The sequence below is a fragment of the Chelonoidis abingdonii genome, chromosome 4 (genome assembly GCF_003597395.2).
Source record: "Chelonoidis abingdonii isolate Lonesome George chromosome 4, CheloAbing_2.0, whole genome shotgun sequence".
Taxonomy (NCBI): Eukaryota; Metazoa; Chordata; order Testudines; family Testudinidae; genus Chelonoidis; species Chelonoidis abingdonii.
This window is the reverse complement of record NC_133772.1, coordinates 149,442,717-149,457,995: the sequence shown is the minus strand read 5'-3', so window position 1 is coordinate 149,457,995 and position 15,279 is coordinate 149,442,717. Positions and strand designations below refer to the sequence as shown.

The 15,279-nt window shown below is 43.5% G+C and overlaps 1 protein-coding gene across 5 annotated transcripts in view; it reads right to left on the bottom strand.

Moving 5' to 3' along the window:
- CCDC175 (coiled-coil domain containing 175) overlaps window positions 1–15,279 on the bottom strand; it is a 51,760-nt gene that overhangs the window by 26,765 nt on the left and 9,716 nt on the right. For 4 of the 5 annotated variants that reach the window (XM_075065767.1, XM_075065765.1, XM_032782342.2 and 1 more), the window contains exons 7-11: window positions 12,326–12,462; window positions 6,782–6,892; window positions 3,709–3,780; window positions 969–1,104; window positions 534–665 (exon numbers count right to left, since the gene is read on the bottom strand). In XM_075065767.1, the coding sequence (XP_074921868.1) occupies window positions 534–665; window positions 969–1,104; window positions 3,709–3,780; window positions 6,782–6,892; window positions 12,326–12,462 (588 nt within the window). The remainder of the gene's footprint in view (window positions 1–533; window positions 666–968; window positions 1,105–3,708; window positions 3,781–6,781; window positions 6,893–12,325; window positions 12,463–15,279) is intronic. The other variant, XM_075065768.1, reaches the window with a different exon arrangement.

Genomic DNA, 15,279 nt, shown 5'->3' with positions numbered 1-15,279 from the left:
TGCCGGCCCACCGAGTGTTGCTAGGGTAAAAGTTTCTCCGACGAACGTGCACGTGGCGCGCGCACACCTAACTGGAATGGATATGAGCAACACATCTCGAAGAACAACAGTTACAAAGGTGAGTAATCGTCTTTTCATTGCTCTTATGTTCAGTGCACATAAAGCCTTGTACCAGTTGCAAAGGAAGACTTTATCCACTGCTAGTAGGTGCTAAGGGCCTGATTCAAAGCCCAGAGACATCAGTGGGGCTTTGGATCAGGGCATAACTACTTAGCAAGAAAAAGAAAACCCAAAAAACCCAACCCAAACCCAAAACTCTCCTGTTCTAGGGGAGTCAGTACAGCATTCAAAGAGTTAATATGGCACTGAATCACTTTTTCTTGAAATTATTAGTAATCATGGGACAAATTATCTGCTAGTGTCAATTGGTGTAGCACCATTGAAGTCAATAGAGTGGTGCCAGTTTACAACAACAAAGAAGGTCTCTTCATTTAAACTACTCTTTTCAAGAATTTTTTTAAAATGATGTTTACCTCAAGCCATTGTATGTCTTCTGTTAAGCTGTTTTCATACGTCTCACATTCAGCTTCCCTTTTATTTACATCATCACTAAGGTGTTTGACCTGTTCTTCAGCCTGCAAAATTTCTTTCTGGAAATGCTCATTCTGGTTGCAGAAAGCAAAATTAACAGGGACAATCATTTCTGCAGTACACACAGGCTCACTTCAATATTAAACAATAACTGGGCTGAGTACAATAGGTGCAGTTGTCATTTGAAACACAGTTCTGTGCAATCATAACTGCTTTACAATTTTGTTAATCATCTGTTAAAGCCAGATTCTCAGAGGCGTAAACTGACAAAATCATAACTGACACCAACAGAGGATCTGGCCCTTAAAGCTTAACCACTTTGCCAAGAACAGTGTGAAAGATAGGGGCTTTGTTATAATGTCAGCTGGTTAACATACCTCTGCAATTAGCTCAGCATGACGTTTTTTACCAGTCTCAAGTCGTACATTCATTTCATTCACGAATTTCTCCTCTGTTATCCACAAGACTTCCTTCTTCTTTGCTAGGTGAAGTTGTTTCCACTGAAGCAAAGCTCTAGTGGTAAATACACAGACAGTATCACTCATTACATGACACTGCACTGTAATTGATTAGGAAATCAGAGCTACATAGCATGTGTAAAGTAACAAAGCAGACTTAGCATCAGAGGGGTAGCCGTGTTAGTCTGGATCTGTAAAAGCAGCAAAGAGTGCCACAGGACTCTTTGCTGCTAAAGCAGACTTGATTCTGAGAGGCTCCCACAAACAGCATAACTTCACAGGTTTCAAGGTCAGAAGGGACCACTGTGATCATCTAGTCTAACCTCCTGCATAACACAGGCCGTAGAGTTTCCCAAAAATAATTCCTAGAGCAGACCTAGCCATGCAATGGGGCAATGATGTGAATAATAAAGAGGATGGAACAATATGGTCAGAGAGGTTCAGTTCTTACCTCTGTAAGGAAAACAGAGTCGCAAACAGTTGGGAGGCACTCATGGAGAAAAAGCCCTAAGATAAGTATATAGAACAGGGATTGGCAACCTTTGGCACGCAGCCCACGAGGGTAAGCCCCCCTGGCAGGCCGGGCCAGTTTGTTTACCTGCCGCGTCCATAGGTTTGGACGATCATGGCTCCCACTGGCCATGGTTCGCTGCTACAGGCCAATGGGGGTGGCGGAAAGCAGTGGCAAGCACATGCCTCGGCCCTTGCCACTTCCCGTAGCCCCCATTGGCCCGGGACGGTGAACCGTGGCCAGTGGGAGCCGCGATTGGCCGAACCTTCAGATACGGCAGGTAAACAAACCGGCCCGGCCCACCAGGGTGCTTAGTCTGGTGAGCCGCGTGCCAAAGGTTGCCGATCCCTCATATAGAACTTGCCTCTCTAAAAATAAGACATGTCTCTTTTCGTTTGGAAGAGTAGCAAATTTTGAGCACAGCTGAGGGAAACTGGGATTTAGACCAGAATCTGAAGATGGTCCAGCTTTGAGTATTCCCTCCTTCCCCCACCTCTTAGGTTCACTTGGAGTTCTGAGTTTGCTGAGTAAACTTCAAAGCAAACTGGACATTTTTTATCATCCTCTCACACCTAACTCCAGTTACAACAATTAATTTGGATTTATCAAACTTGGGGCCACTTCCATAGCTAGCTCCCCCCTGCCCATACACACTAAAAGAGAGACATGAAAGGGCCTCCTGGCATCTCATAGACTTTAAGGTCAGATGGGACCATTATGATCATCTAGTCTGACCTCCTGCACAATGCAGGCCACAGAATCTCACTCATCCACTTCAATAACAAACCCTAGCCTATGTTGAGTTACTGAAGTCCTCAAATTGTGGGTTGAAGACCTCAAGCTACAGAGAATCCCCCAGCAAGTGACCCATGCCCCATGCTGCAGAGGAAGGTGAAAAACCTCCAGGGCCTCTACCAATCTGCTCTGGAGGAAAATTCCTTCCTGACCCCAAATATGGCGATCAGTTAAACCCTGAGCATGTGGGCAAGTCTCACCAGCCAGCACTCAGGAAAGAATTCTCTGTAGTAACTCAGATCCCACCCCATCTAACATCCCATCACAGACCACTGGGCATACTTACCTGCTGATAATCAAAGATCAATTGCCAAAATTAAGCTATCCCATCATACCATCCCTTCCATAAACTTATCAAGCTTAGTCTTAAAGCCAGATATGTCTTTTGCCCCCACTACTCCCCTTGGAAGGCTGTTCCAGAACTTCACTACTCTAATGGTTAGAAACCTTCATCTAAATCCAAGCATCACTGCTTAAACAGAGTATGCACAGTGATGCAAGGTACATCTTGACAGATCTCATCAATAGAGATGCATTTAGCATAACTCTTATTATAATGTGCTTTCAGTGGTCTTTGTAGAACATGCTCCCCCCACCCCACAAGGTTTACTAAACAAAACAAACTCCATGGGATGCTCTATTTAAAGGCTGAAAAATATGCAATCCCCAAGAAAGCAGCTGACATAATCCAAGATGCTAAATCAGTTTAAAACAGACCATCCTCTTTCCCAGTCCACGGTGCTCCTGACAGCTGGAGCCCTAAATGTCTACCAGATTGGTGGTATGATTTTCAAAGGTGCTGAGCATTCTAAGTACCCACTGACTTTAACAGGAGTTGTGGGCACTTGGCACTTGAGAAATTTAGGCCACACAGACTCAAGGTCTGATCCTGTTTCCAGTGAAATCAATGGCAAAACTCCCATTGACCTCAATTGTGCAAGATCAGCCCTAAACTGGAAAACAACAGCAATAGCTTACATGTATACAGTGTTTTTCCATCTGGAAGGATCCCAAAGTGCTTTTAAAATTAAATTGGTATCCAAACCAGAACAATTGAATGCATTGCTGATACAGAGCCACCTACTTTGTAAAGTTTAGCAGCTGTTACCACACAACACTACAGGACAGGAAATGAGACAGTGGTGGAACTTAGAAGACAGAATACAATTACCCCAGATGTAATTTGGCCATGCCATTGAGATGAATCTCTCCTTGTCCAGCAAAAAGGACCACTGGAGCTTTGGGCAGTTAGGATCTTGGTTTTAGGTCTTATTTGAAAAATATAAACAATGTCACCGTAAATCATTAATATGTTGATTTGTTCCTTATGAAGATGGTGACTTGTAATTTTACCTCATCTCACTTTCTCTTTTTAAACATTGCTCTAGATTCTCTAGTTCTCTCGCATAGGCATCCTTAGCGTTTCTGAAACAAGAATAAAGGTTCAGAATAATGCTAACCTTTGCATACTATTTCATTTTAGAAGTCATTTCTTGAATATACAATTTTTAAAGCTTTTTCCAAGGCAGCAAGCTAAGCACTCTTACCCGCTGGGGACTCAGAAATATACCTATTTTGGTGTGAAATCATGGTTCTGTGCTTCATATGGTTTGTTGTCTCTTAGGTAGGCGACATGACTGCAAAGTTAAATAGGCACTTGGTGGAGGCTATGGCAAAGCCAAGAGTCCTGACTTACGCCAGAATCAATAACACTGTGAGAGAAGGCAACCAGAGGTCCTATTAATCAAGCTCAAAACACCAGGGCAAAAGTTTAAGAACAGAGATGTTACATTAGTATGATTTAGGTGCAGTAACTAATACAGAAGAACATGCATAGATGTGGAGCCTCAAGGCAGATGGATGCATACATTCATTGCACACATTATATGTATCTGCTAATGTAGAAGTCCCAGAGCAAACATTAGCATGCAACAATTTTTTATGGACTCAACACATTCTAGAGGATTTTAGTTTAATAAAATAAAAAGGCTGGTAGTTGGAGGCAGATGTAATCCTGCTCCCATATGTCTGACTGCGTTTTCAGGAGACACTGTTACCAGTGACCCGCTCTCCTTTGAGATACAAGAGGGAGATGGAGAAGTGGCTACCCAAAGCCCCATGAAGATTTGGTAGTAGGTGGTAGTGGACATTCTCCCGTGCTTAAAAGGTTACACCAACCCTCAGGCTGCCACCCCAGGAGAAAGCTGAACATGTCCTGATATTCTGGCCACATACGGTTAGCAAAATAATACTAGTATTTTTGCTATTCAGCAACTTATAAAATTCTGTTCGCTCATCCCTCATCAGCAGATTTATTTTTCCTGTTTTTTTAGACCTATTCTCTGAGAGAACCCTTACAGACAATATTATTGTGTACAGGTGGCTAGTTAAAAAACAAACCAAAACAAAGACTTTACCCTTCTTTTCCTTTGTGTGTTCCCATGCTCCTTGTAATATACATTCCTACGGAATTGTTAATAATAATACATTACATAGCAGTTTTCATAGTAGATTTCAAAGTGCTTTAAAAAGGAGATCAGTGTCATTATTCCCATTTTACAGATGGGGAAACTAAGGCATAGGGAGATACAGTGACTTGCTATGGGTCACCCAGCACTCCAGGACTAAGAACAGAACCCAGGTCTCCTGAATCCCCATCCAGTGCTCTATCCACTATATCATGTTGCCTTCCTGTAATACTGCACATAACATTGGGGCTGATCTTGAGAAATGCTAAGTGCCAATTAAGTCAATGGGAGTTCACAAAATCATATAATAAAATGTAAGACATTAGAGATGGAAGAGACTTTCCAATCCAGATCTCTGAGTGCAGGATTGTTCCATAAGATATACTGCTTTGTCCAGTCTAGTTTTAAAAGTCTTAACTATTGGGGCATCTATCACTTCTGTAGCAGATTACCCGTCAGGATGTGGTCCATTTCTAGAATTATTTCGGATAACCAAATAATACCGAGACAGTGGTAATTAGTTCACCTCCTCTTCTTGTTAATTTATTCCTTATATTTTTAAATTGCTGACTTTGCTGCATGAGTATTTCAATATGAGATTTTCCTTCTCTTTACAATATTGTTTGGTTATTCCTTACGCTTTATTTCTCAATTTCATGTATACACAGAAGGTATATCCTGTTGGGTCAGTTCAAGTTAAATACCGAGATAGACATCAGACTATATCTATTTGTTCTCTTCCTTCTTCAACATAAAAAGTGAGAATAATTATTTTCCTATATTTTATCCATAACTAGGACACCTGCATATTAATGATGTGCCAGGAAATGCTTCTGAGAAGGATTCAGGGGGGATAACAGCAGGCAAGGAGAGGCTGGCAGCACAGCTCCTGCCAGAACCATGCTACCAAGAGGCAGCATGAAGCCAGAAAAATACATGGCAGTTAAAAGACATGGGGTGTCTGTGCAAATGCTCATTGCCTCTGGTCCATCAAGGGAAATGTGTAGGGTTATGTGTAGACCTCCCCCACCCTTTTCTGCAGAGAGGGATAGACCATGCCCTCTAGCAGAAAAATGAAAAATAAGCTCTGAGAGTTGACGTGCAAGGAGTTGCCACTCCCCCATGTGGTATTTGCCCATCTAAGACAGTTATTAGGGCACAGGATTCTGTCATTTTGCACTGATTCAAGGATCAGGGCTAATATATTCTGATTGCTACATGCTGTACAGGGCTATCATGCTAAAAATAGCAGTGTGGATGTTGCAGCTTGGGCTGGAGCTCAGGGTCTAAAACCTATGGAGGCAGATGTGCTAGAGAGCACAAGCTGCAAGATTCACACGCCTCTGAAAACTGCTATTTTTAGTTCCCTGGATGAGTTGCTCAATGTACCAGCCAATAACAGGTCCCCAAAAGCTGTGCCAGTAGCCACAGATCACAAGAATGCAGCAATGCTCTGTGACCACTCACCCAAAGCACATCCGCTACACCAGGGAGCAAGATGTAGGCTATACCAAGTCTACACAACCCAGGGACTGCACATAGCAGAGTAAACCTCAGCTGCCCAATTCGGGCAGCTTGACAGCCCCTTTGCCCCACCAAAAAGGGGCTGTAGCCTGGACCAGGATCCGAGCCATTTACACTTGCTTGATTTTGAAGTTATGCATTCAACACTATTTCTACACTACTTCCCTGAATCAATGTCTTGTTCTTAATCTTCTTCTTTGTGTTTACTTTGCCTGGCAATAATAAACTGCAGGCGGCATTATGGGCAACTAAAAAAGCAAGACTTCCTTGCATGTAGTTTTATACCAACTTGCTGGTATGGTTTATACACTCATTTGGCTTTCTGTTTAAAGTATCTTTGAATGTTTAAATTTTAGTCTTTCCCAAAGTTGCACGGGCCCATGATTAAGCTGCAGCCAGGTCATTAATACAGTCAATATTGAAAAGTGACATACTGAAAGAGATCTTCGAGTCTCTCAGCTTCATCCTCCAAGTTTTGCTCCTCCACCACACGCGTTGACAGAACTTCAAGTCTTTCATCCAGCCAACTGGATAATCGTTCAAGTCTACAAAGAGAGAAAAATCAGTTAGCTCCTCAGTCATAAAAAGAAGTGAGTATACACTTCAAAAATAAAAGTTTCAGAAATAAAACTGCATTCTCTAAAAATCAGGACATAAGAATGGCCATACTGGGTCAGACCAATGATCCATCTAGCCCAGTATCCTGTCTTCCAACAATGGCTAATGCCAGGTGCTTCAGCAGGAACAAATGTGAACAGATAATCATCCAGTGATCCATCCAGTCGCCCATTCCCAGCTTCTTGCAAAAAGAGGATAGGGACACTTCAGAGAATGGTTTTGCATCCCTATCCATCCTGACCAATAGCCATTGATGGACCTATCCTCCGCGAACCTATCTAATTCTTTTTTGAACCCTGTTATAGTCTTGGCCTTCACAACATCCTCTGGCAAAGAGTTCCACCGATTGACTGTACATTGTGTGAAGAAATACTTTCTTGTTTGTTTTAAACCTGCTGGCTATCTTTTGGTGTCCCCTAGTTCTTGTGTTATGAGAAGGAGTAAGTAACACTTCCTTATTTACCTTCTCCACATCAGTCATGATGGAGCGACCAGATCTGCATGCAGTATTCCAGATGTGGGCATACCATGGATTTATATTAAGACAGAAAATATTGTGGTGCGTCATCTATCCCTTTCCTAATGATTCCCAACATTCGGTTTGCTTTTTTGACTGCCTCTGCACATTGAGTGGGTGTTTTCAGAGAACTATCCACAATGACTCCAAGATCTCTTTTTTGAGTGGTAACAGCTAATTTAGACCCCATTTTATACGTATAGTTGGGATTATGTTTTCCAATGTGCATTACTTTACATTTATCAACATTGAATTTCATCTGCCATTCTGTTGCCCAGTTTTGTGAGATCCCTTTGTAATGCTTTGCAGCCTGCTTTGGACTTAACTATCTTGAATAGTTTTGTATCATCTGCAAATTTGCCACCTCACTGTTTACCCCTTTTTCTAGATGATTTATGAATATGTTGAACAGCACTGGTCCCAGAACAGACCCCTGGGGGACACCACTATTTACCTCTCTCCATGCTGAAAACTGACCATTTATTCTTACCCTTTGTTTCCTATCTTTTAACCAGTTACTGATCCATGAGAGAAACTTCCCTTTTATCCCGTGATTGCTTACTTTGCTTAACAGCCTTTGGTGAGGGACCTGTCAAAGGCTTTCTGAAAATCTAAGTACACTGTATCCACTGGATCACCTTTGTCCACATGCTTTGCTGACCCCCTCAAAGAGTTTTAGTGGATTGGTGAGGCATGATTTCCCTATACAAAAAACATACTGACTCTTCCCTAATAAATCATGTTCATCTATCTTGATAATTCTGTTCTTTACTATAGTTTCAATCAATTTGCCTAGTACTGAAGTTAGGCTTACTGGCCTGTAATTGCTCGGATTGCCTCTGGAGCCCTTCTTAAAAACTGGTATCACATTAGCTAGTCTCCAGTCATTTGGTACAGAAGCTGATTTAAATGATAGGATACAGACTACAGTTAGTAGTTCTGCAATTTCCCATTTGAGTTCCTTTAGAATGCTTGGGTGAATACCATCTGGTCTTGGTGATTTATTACTGTTTAATTTATCAATTTATTCCAAAACCTCCTCTAATGATGCCTCAGTCTGGGAGAGGTCCTCAGATTTGTTACCTGAGAAGAAGGCTCAGGTGTGGGAAACTCCCTCACATCCCCAGCCATGAAGATCAATGCAAATAATTCATTTAGTTTCTCCACAATGGCCTTATCTTCCTTGAGTGCTCCTTTAGCATCTCGATCATCCAGTGACTTCACTGTTTGTTTAGCAGGCTTCCTGCTTTGGAAACATTTTTGTTTGTCTGTTTTTGGCTGTTACTTTTTGAGTCTTTGGCTAGCTGCTCTTCAAATTCTCTTTCAGCCTTCTTAATTATATTTTTACATATCACTTACCAGAGTTTATGCTCCTTTCTATTTTTCTCAATAGAATTTAACTTCCACTTTTCACGGGACGCCTTTTTGCATCTAACTGCTTCTTTTACTTGGTTGTTTAGCCACAGTGGCACTTTTTTGGTCTCCTTACTAGGTTTTTTAATTAGGGGTTTTCATTTAAAATTAGCCTCTATTATGATGTCTTTAAAAAGCTTCCATGCAGTTTGCTGGGATTTCACTTTTGGTGAGGTACCTTTTAATTTCTGTTAACTAACTTTATTTTTGTGTAGCTCCCCTTTCTGAAATTACATACTACTGTGGTGGGCTTCTTTTTGTCCCTCTCCGCATAGGGATGTTAAAATTTCTTACGTTATGGTCACTATTACCAAGTGGTTCAGCTATAGTCATCTCTTGGACCAGATCCTGTGCTCCACTTACGACTAAATCAAGAATTACTTCTCTTGTGGGTTCCAGGAATAAGCTGCTCCAAGAAGCAGTCATGTAAGGTGTCAAGAAATTTTATCTTTACATCTAGTCCTGAGGTGACTGTGACCCTCTCTATCTCAAAGCAACACTCTGGCACCTCCATATTTACCACAGTTTTAGGATTATGATATGCTTTGTACAAAGTATGCCTTGTGAGGTATCATTTTAAAAGTCTTGATCTGCTGAACATTAATACCCTGTTGGATTGTATGTGCTATCATTGCATGGAAAATTATGGAGTTTTGTGGTGTTTGTTACTGAAATATGTTGCAAGGTTGGGAACACCCATAACCTGCCTTTCAGGTACAAAAATGGAGCAGCCAAACACTGATAATGGCCGATTAAGAGGAATACACACTCACAAGCACTACCTCAGGAACTGTACACAATGGAGGCCTCTCACAGAGAGCACGTAGTCAATGGAGACTGCTTGATTCACTTCATAGCAAAAAATCCTTCCAGTAAGCTGGAAGAACTATTCAGGAGGGGAAGCAACATCATCATTTGTCCTCACTCCTCCCAAAACTCAACACTTGGAAACATGTCTGGAGAACAAAGACTGAACTGGAGAGGTGGTCCCAGCAGGGCCGGCAGTCGCCTAGGGTGCTAGGATTTGGGGGGTGGCATTTTGTGCGCTCCCCATGGGGCGCACGGGAGCTTCCGGTTCCGCTCCCGTTGCGCCGCTGAAGAAGGACCTTCTGCCGACGTGCTGTGGAAAACAGCGGCAGGCAACTGAGTAGCTCAATGACTGTCGCTGTCGCCTGCAGCATTTCAGTGGAGGGTCCTTCGACGGCGCAATGGGAGTGGAACCAGAAGCTCCCGCGCGCCTCGTGGAGAGTGCACAAAATGCCACCCCCAAATTCTGCCTAGGGTGCCAGAAACCCTGGCGCTGCTCCTGGGTCCCAGGCTGGAAAGGAGAATCCCAGCTTTTGTATTAAGGAACTATACCAGGGGTCAACAACCTACGGCACACAAGCCAATTTTTACTGGCATGCTGCTGCCAGCCAGGGTTCCGGCTGCTGGCCCGCTCAGCCCCCTGCTTGCCTGAGTGAACGGAATCCTGGGCTGGGGCAGTGGGCTGAGCAGGGTCGACAGCCAGGACCCCAGTTGGCAGGAGCCGGCGGCAAGAACCCCAGACCAGCAGCAGGCTGAGTGGCCCCGCTCAGCCAACTCTCGGTGTAGGGTCCTGGCTGCAGGCCCCTTGCCAGACAGGGTCCCGGCCCCTTGCCAGACAGGGTCCCAGCCTTGCTCAGCCCGCTGCTGGCCTGGGTGAACGGAAACCCAAGCCGGCAGCGGGGTGAGCGGGGCCTGCGGCAGGGACTCCAGCTGGCAGAAGCCGGCAGCCGGAACTCCAGACTGTCAGCTGGCTGAGCCACTCAGCCTGCAACTGGTCTGGGGTTCTTGCCACCGGCCCCTTGCTAGCCGGATCCCAGCCGCCGGCCCCGTTCAGCCCGCTGCTGGCCTGGGTGAATGGAACCCCAGCAGGCTGAGTGGGGTCGGGACCCCAGCTGGCAGGAGCCGGCGGACAGAACCCCTGACTGGCAGCGTGGGTGGCAGATTGAACCCCAGACCAGCAGTGCGCTGAGCCGCTCAGCCCGCTGACAGTCTGGGGTTCCGTCCGCGGGCTCCTGCCAGCTGGGGTCCCTGCCGCAGGCCCTGCTCAGCCCACTGCCAGTCTGAGGTTTTGTTGGGGGCCCCTATTTATGTAAAATGTATGACTGGCACACGAAACCTTAAATTATTGAAGACTTGGCATGCCACTTCTCAAAGGCTGCCAACCTCTGAACTATACCATCAGGTTGAGACATGGCTTGACTGAAATCCTGTCTAATTTATAGAACTCAGATTGTGATTTTATTTTTATTTCTTAGGTAACCAACTTTGATCTGTATGTTTATTACTTATAATCACTTAAAATCTATCTTGCTGTAATTAATAAATCTGTTTTGTATTTTACCTAAAACAGTGTGTTTTGCTTGAAGTGCTTGGGGAATCTGCTCAATGTACAAAAGCTGGCACATGTCAACTTTCCTTCATAGAAGTGGCAAACTGGGTAATAAACTTACACTGGTCAGGCTGGGGAGCTGTGGGGAATTGGCTGAAGCCTCTCTATTGTTGGTTCATAAGTGGCTAGAAAAAACATTCACACAACTCAGCTGTGTCCGTCCCTGCCTGTGGGTGTCTGTGTAAGTGCAGGACCTGGAGAGGTTTGCAGATTGTCCCAGCATCACAGTGTGAGAGGGAGCCCAGGCTGTTATGACAGAGGGCTCAGTGATACCCCAGTTCCAGGTTGTGACCTGGGGAACTCATCACAGTGATATGTACCCAGTCAATATGGGAATAGGTGAAATTCCCCACTATTATTGAGTTTATTTTTATAGCTTCTCTAATCTCCCTGAGCATTTCACAGTAACTATCACCATCCTGGCCAGCAGTATATCTCTACTGCTACATTCTTATTATTCAAGCACGGAATTACTATCCACTGAAATTCTATGGTACAGTTTGGTTAAGATTTTTTTCTTGTTTTGACTCTATGCTTTTGTTCACATATAGTGCCACTCCCCCACCAGTACAACCTATTCTGTCCTTCTGATACATTTTGTACTCTGACACTACTGTGTCCCATTGATTATCCTCATTCCACAAAGTCTCTGTGGTGCCTATTACATCAATATCCTCATTTAATATAATGCACTCAAGTTCACCCATCTTAATACTCAAACTTCTAGCATTTGTACATAAGCACTTAAAATTGTCACTTTTTAGCTGTCTGCCCTTATGTGATATAACTGAATGGGACTCTTTTTCATTTGGCTGTTTCTCATCAGATTCTACCCATATTTTATCATATTCCATCCTCTCCTCCTTACTAAGATACAGAGAATCTCCATTAGTAGATCCTCCCCTATGGGATATCTCTGTCCAAACCACATGCTCCTCCACACCTGTCAGCTTTCCCTTAGTTTAAAAACTGCTGTACAACCTTAGAATTAAGAAACTGACAGTTTAAACCTACTCTGTTGCTGCCTCGTTCCTTTTTGCTTGTGAGTGTTCCTCTTCTGCCAGTAATATCCGATACTGGCTACTTATAAATTTATTTTCATGTTTAAGTTTCCTATTCAGGCCTTCAGCTGTACTTAATTCTTCCTTAGTCTAGAAATAAAGACCAAAGATAGTTACTAAATATTCATTCTAATTAAATAAATAAATAATAGGAGATATACCAATCTCCTAGAGCTGGAAGGGACCTTGAAAGGTCATCAAGTCCAGCCCCCTGCCTTCACTAGCAGGACCAAGTACTGATTTTTGCCCCAGATCCCTAAGTGGTCCCCTCAAGAATTGAACTCACAACTGGGTTTAGCAGGCTAATGCTCAAACCGCTTAGCTATCCCTCCCCCCATAAATGGGGATATACCTATCTCACAGAACTAGAAGGGACTTTGAAAGGTCATTGAGTCTAGTCCCCTGTCTTTACTAGCAGGACCAAGTACCATCCCTGACAGATTTTTTTGCCTCAGATCCCTAAATGGTCCACTCAAGGATTGAACTCACAACCTGGGATTTAGCAGGCTAATGCTCAAACCATTGAACTACCCCTCCCCAAACCAGAGGGCTCCTATCTCATAGAGCTGGAAGGGACCCTGAAAGATCATCAAGTCCAGCCCCCTACCTTCACTAGCAGGACCAAGTACTGATTTTGCCCCAGATCCCTAAGTGGCCCTCTCAAGGACTGAGCTCACAACCCTGGGTTTAGCAAGCCAATGCTCAAATCACTGAACTGTCGGTAATAGTCATAGTAATAATACTTTGTCCTGCCACATCACCTTCCATCAGAAAATCTGAAAGACTTTTAAATGAATTAAAATTCACAATACCCATGTGACCTTAAGAACCTCTCAGTACCAACTTGCAAAGCCTATAACATACTGATCTTCATAATTGTTACAAGATGTATATACAGATACTATTTAAGGAGCTGCGTATATGTCTAAAAATTGGCGTCCAAGATAGAGCTGACAAACAAGTTTGGGATCAGACAAAGGATGTTGTTCCACCTGTCTCTCTGTTGGCTATGTAGATTAAGCATGATAAGCCAACACAATGGAAGCCAAATCTGCCTGCAGACTAAGCAGGAGTATGTGAAGACACCTTGGAGCCAGCATCCCAGGAAAAGAACCACAGGGGTCATCCCGACTCTGGGGACAAAAACAGTGGTGTTTGGCGTATAAAAGGAAGAAAAGAGGACATCTTTTTTTATCTTTCACTGAGGAAGCAAAAAGAACAGCCCTTTTTGCATTCATGGAAGTTGAATCCTAGCCATATTGGTTAGTGACGCTGGAAGAAAGCTTTGTGTGAGACAAAACTGCTTTCAGTCAGATGTTTAGCCTGTTAAAGTTAAGTTCAGACTATGAGAAGTGTGTTATACTTGGTTTTTTATATCAGAGGAGTAGCCCTGTTAGTCTAGATCTGTAAAAAGCGACAAAGAGTCCTGTGGCACCTTATAGACTAACAGACGTGCATCTGACGAAGTGGGTATTCACCCACGAAAGCTTATGCTCCAATACGTCTGTTAGTCTATACAGTGCCACAGGACTCTTTGTTGGTTTTTTATGTAACCATTTATGTTTCCATCATCCTGACTCAGTATCTCTTAAATCTTAATCTTTGATAACATACTTATGACTGTTTCCTTACAGCTCAGCACAGGATTTGTACCAGTCAAGCTGTGTATATACTGTTCCCTTGGGGACAGCTTACCCGGTAATTTCTTTGAGTGTCCCATGACAGAAGCCAGTTACTACTGGGGGACACTTCAGAGGATCTCAGGGACTGGGTTGCGCCTAGTATTAATCTGCAAGGCGAAGTTAGGGCTGGCATAAGCCCAGAGAAGAATGCGTGAGTGGCTGACAGTCTGGCAGTGTCAGGGAGCTGACACCCAGCCATTACCATTTAGACTCCCTTTCACTGGAAGCAGTGGGAAACGAGGTGATTCACAGTCTTGGGCACCCCAAGAAAATATCACACCCTGGGAGATACAGTAGACAAGGGTTATTGCTTCACCCAATCTTCAGTTCCATTGTAGCACAGCTTCTTTGAACAGACCCTAGGAAATATTCATCAATCCATTCTGACTGCCTTGTGCTGCTCCAGTTCCAGACAAAAGCCATAAACCCAATTTAACTGGCTGGTTAAGCCAGGTTTATGCCTGCTTTGAATCATGGGAGTGACTAAAAAACACCTGTCAGAGCTGTACCAGTGAATTTGGATCCTCAATTTTACCTGATGACAGCTACTAGAGAAATAAGTTCATTTGCCTAAGAGTGAGCCGTTTTAAGGAAATGGCCTGTATTGAAAACTAGAGGATGAAACAGCTGTAAAATCCAAAAGGTGAAAACATGATATAATTATGAAGCATGGTCAGCTATACTATTTCACCTTTTGCCATTGATTCTTGTGCACTGAGACCCCCTTATTTAGAGTTTATTACTTCACTCCTATGTAAACAACTCAAACCCAATGTACATCGAAAATAATACCTGCTGTAAAAATTGTCTGATTCCAAGGATATGTTTTCTGTGCCCTAAAATAAAACATGTATCAAAATAAAACAAATGCTATTTAAACCCTGAACATGCAAATGATTGTGCCTTGTCAGGCCCCAATTTTGCAAATAATTGCAGTCAATGAGGCTCTGTGCAGGTCCGATGGCTCATCCGCTTGCAGTCTCAGGGCTCAAATGATTACCTGATAACAAATTAGTCCAGTTTTAGAATATTTCTCTAGAGTGCACCCACAAATACATCTCTACCCCGATATAACGTGGTCCTCGGGAGACAAAAAATCTCACTGTGTAATAGGTGAGACCGCGTTATATGCTGCACCCCCTTTCCTTGTTCCCTGACCGCCCCCTCCCTAATCGCCCCCAGGACCTCACCCCCTACGCAACCCCCCTGTCCCCTGACTGCTCCG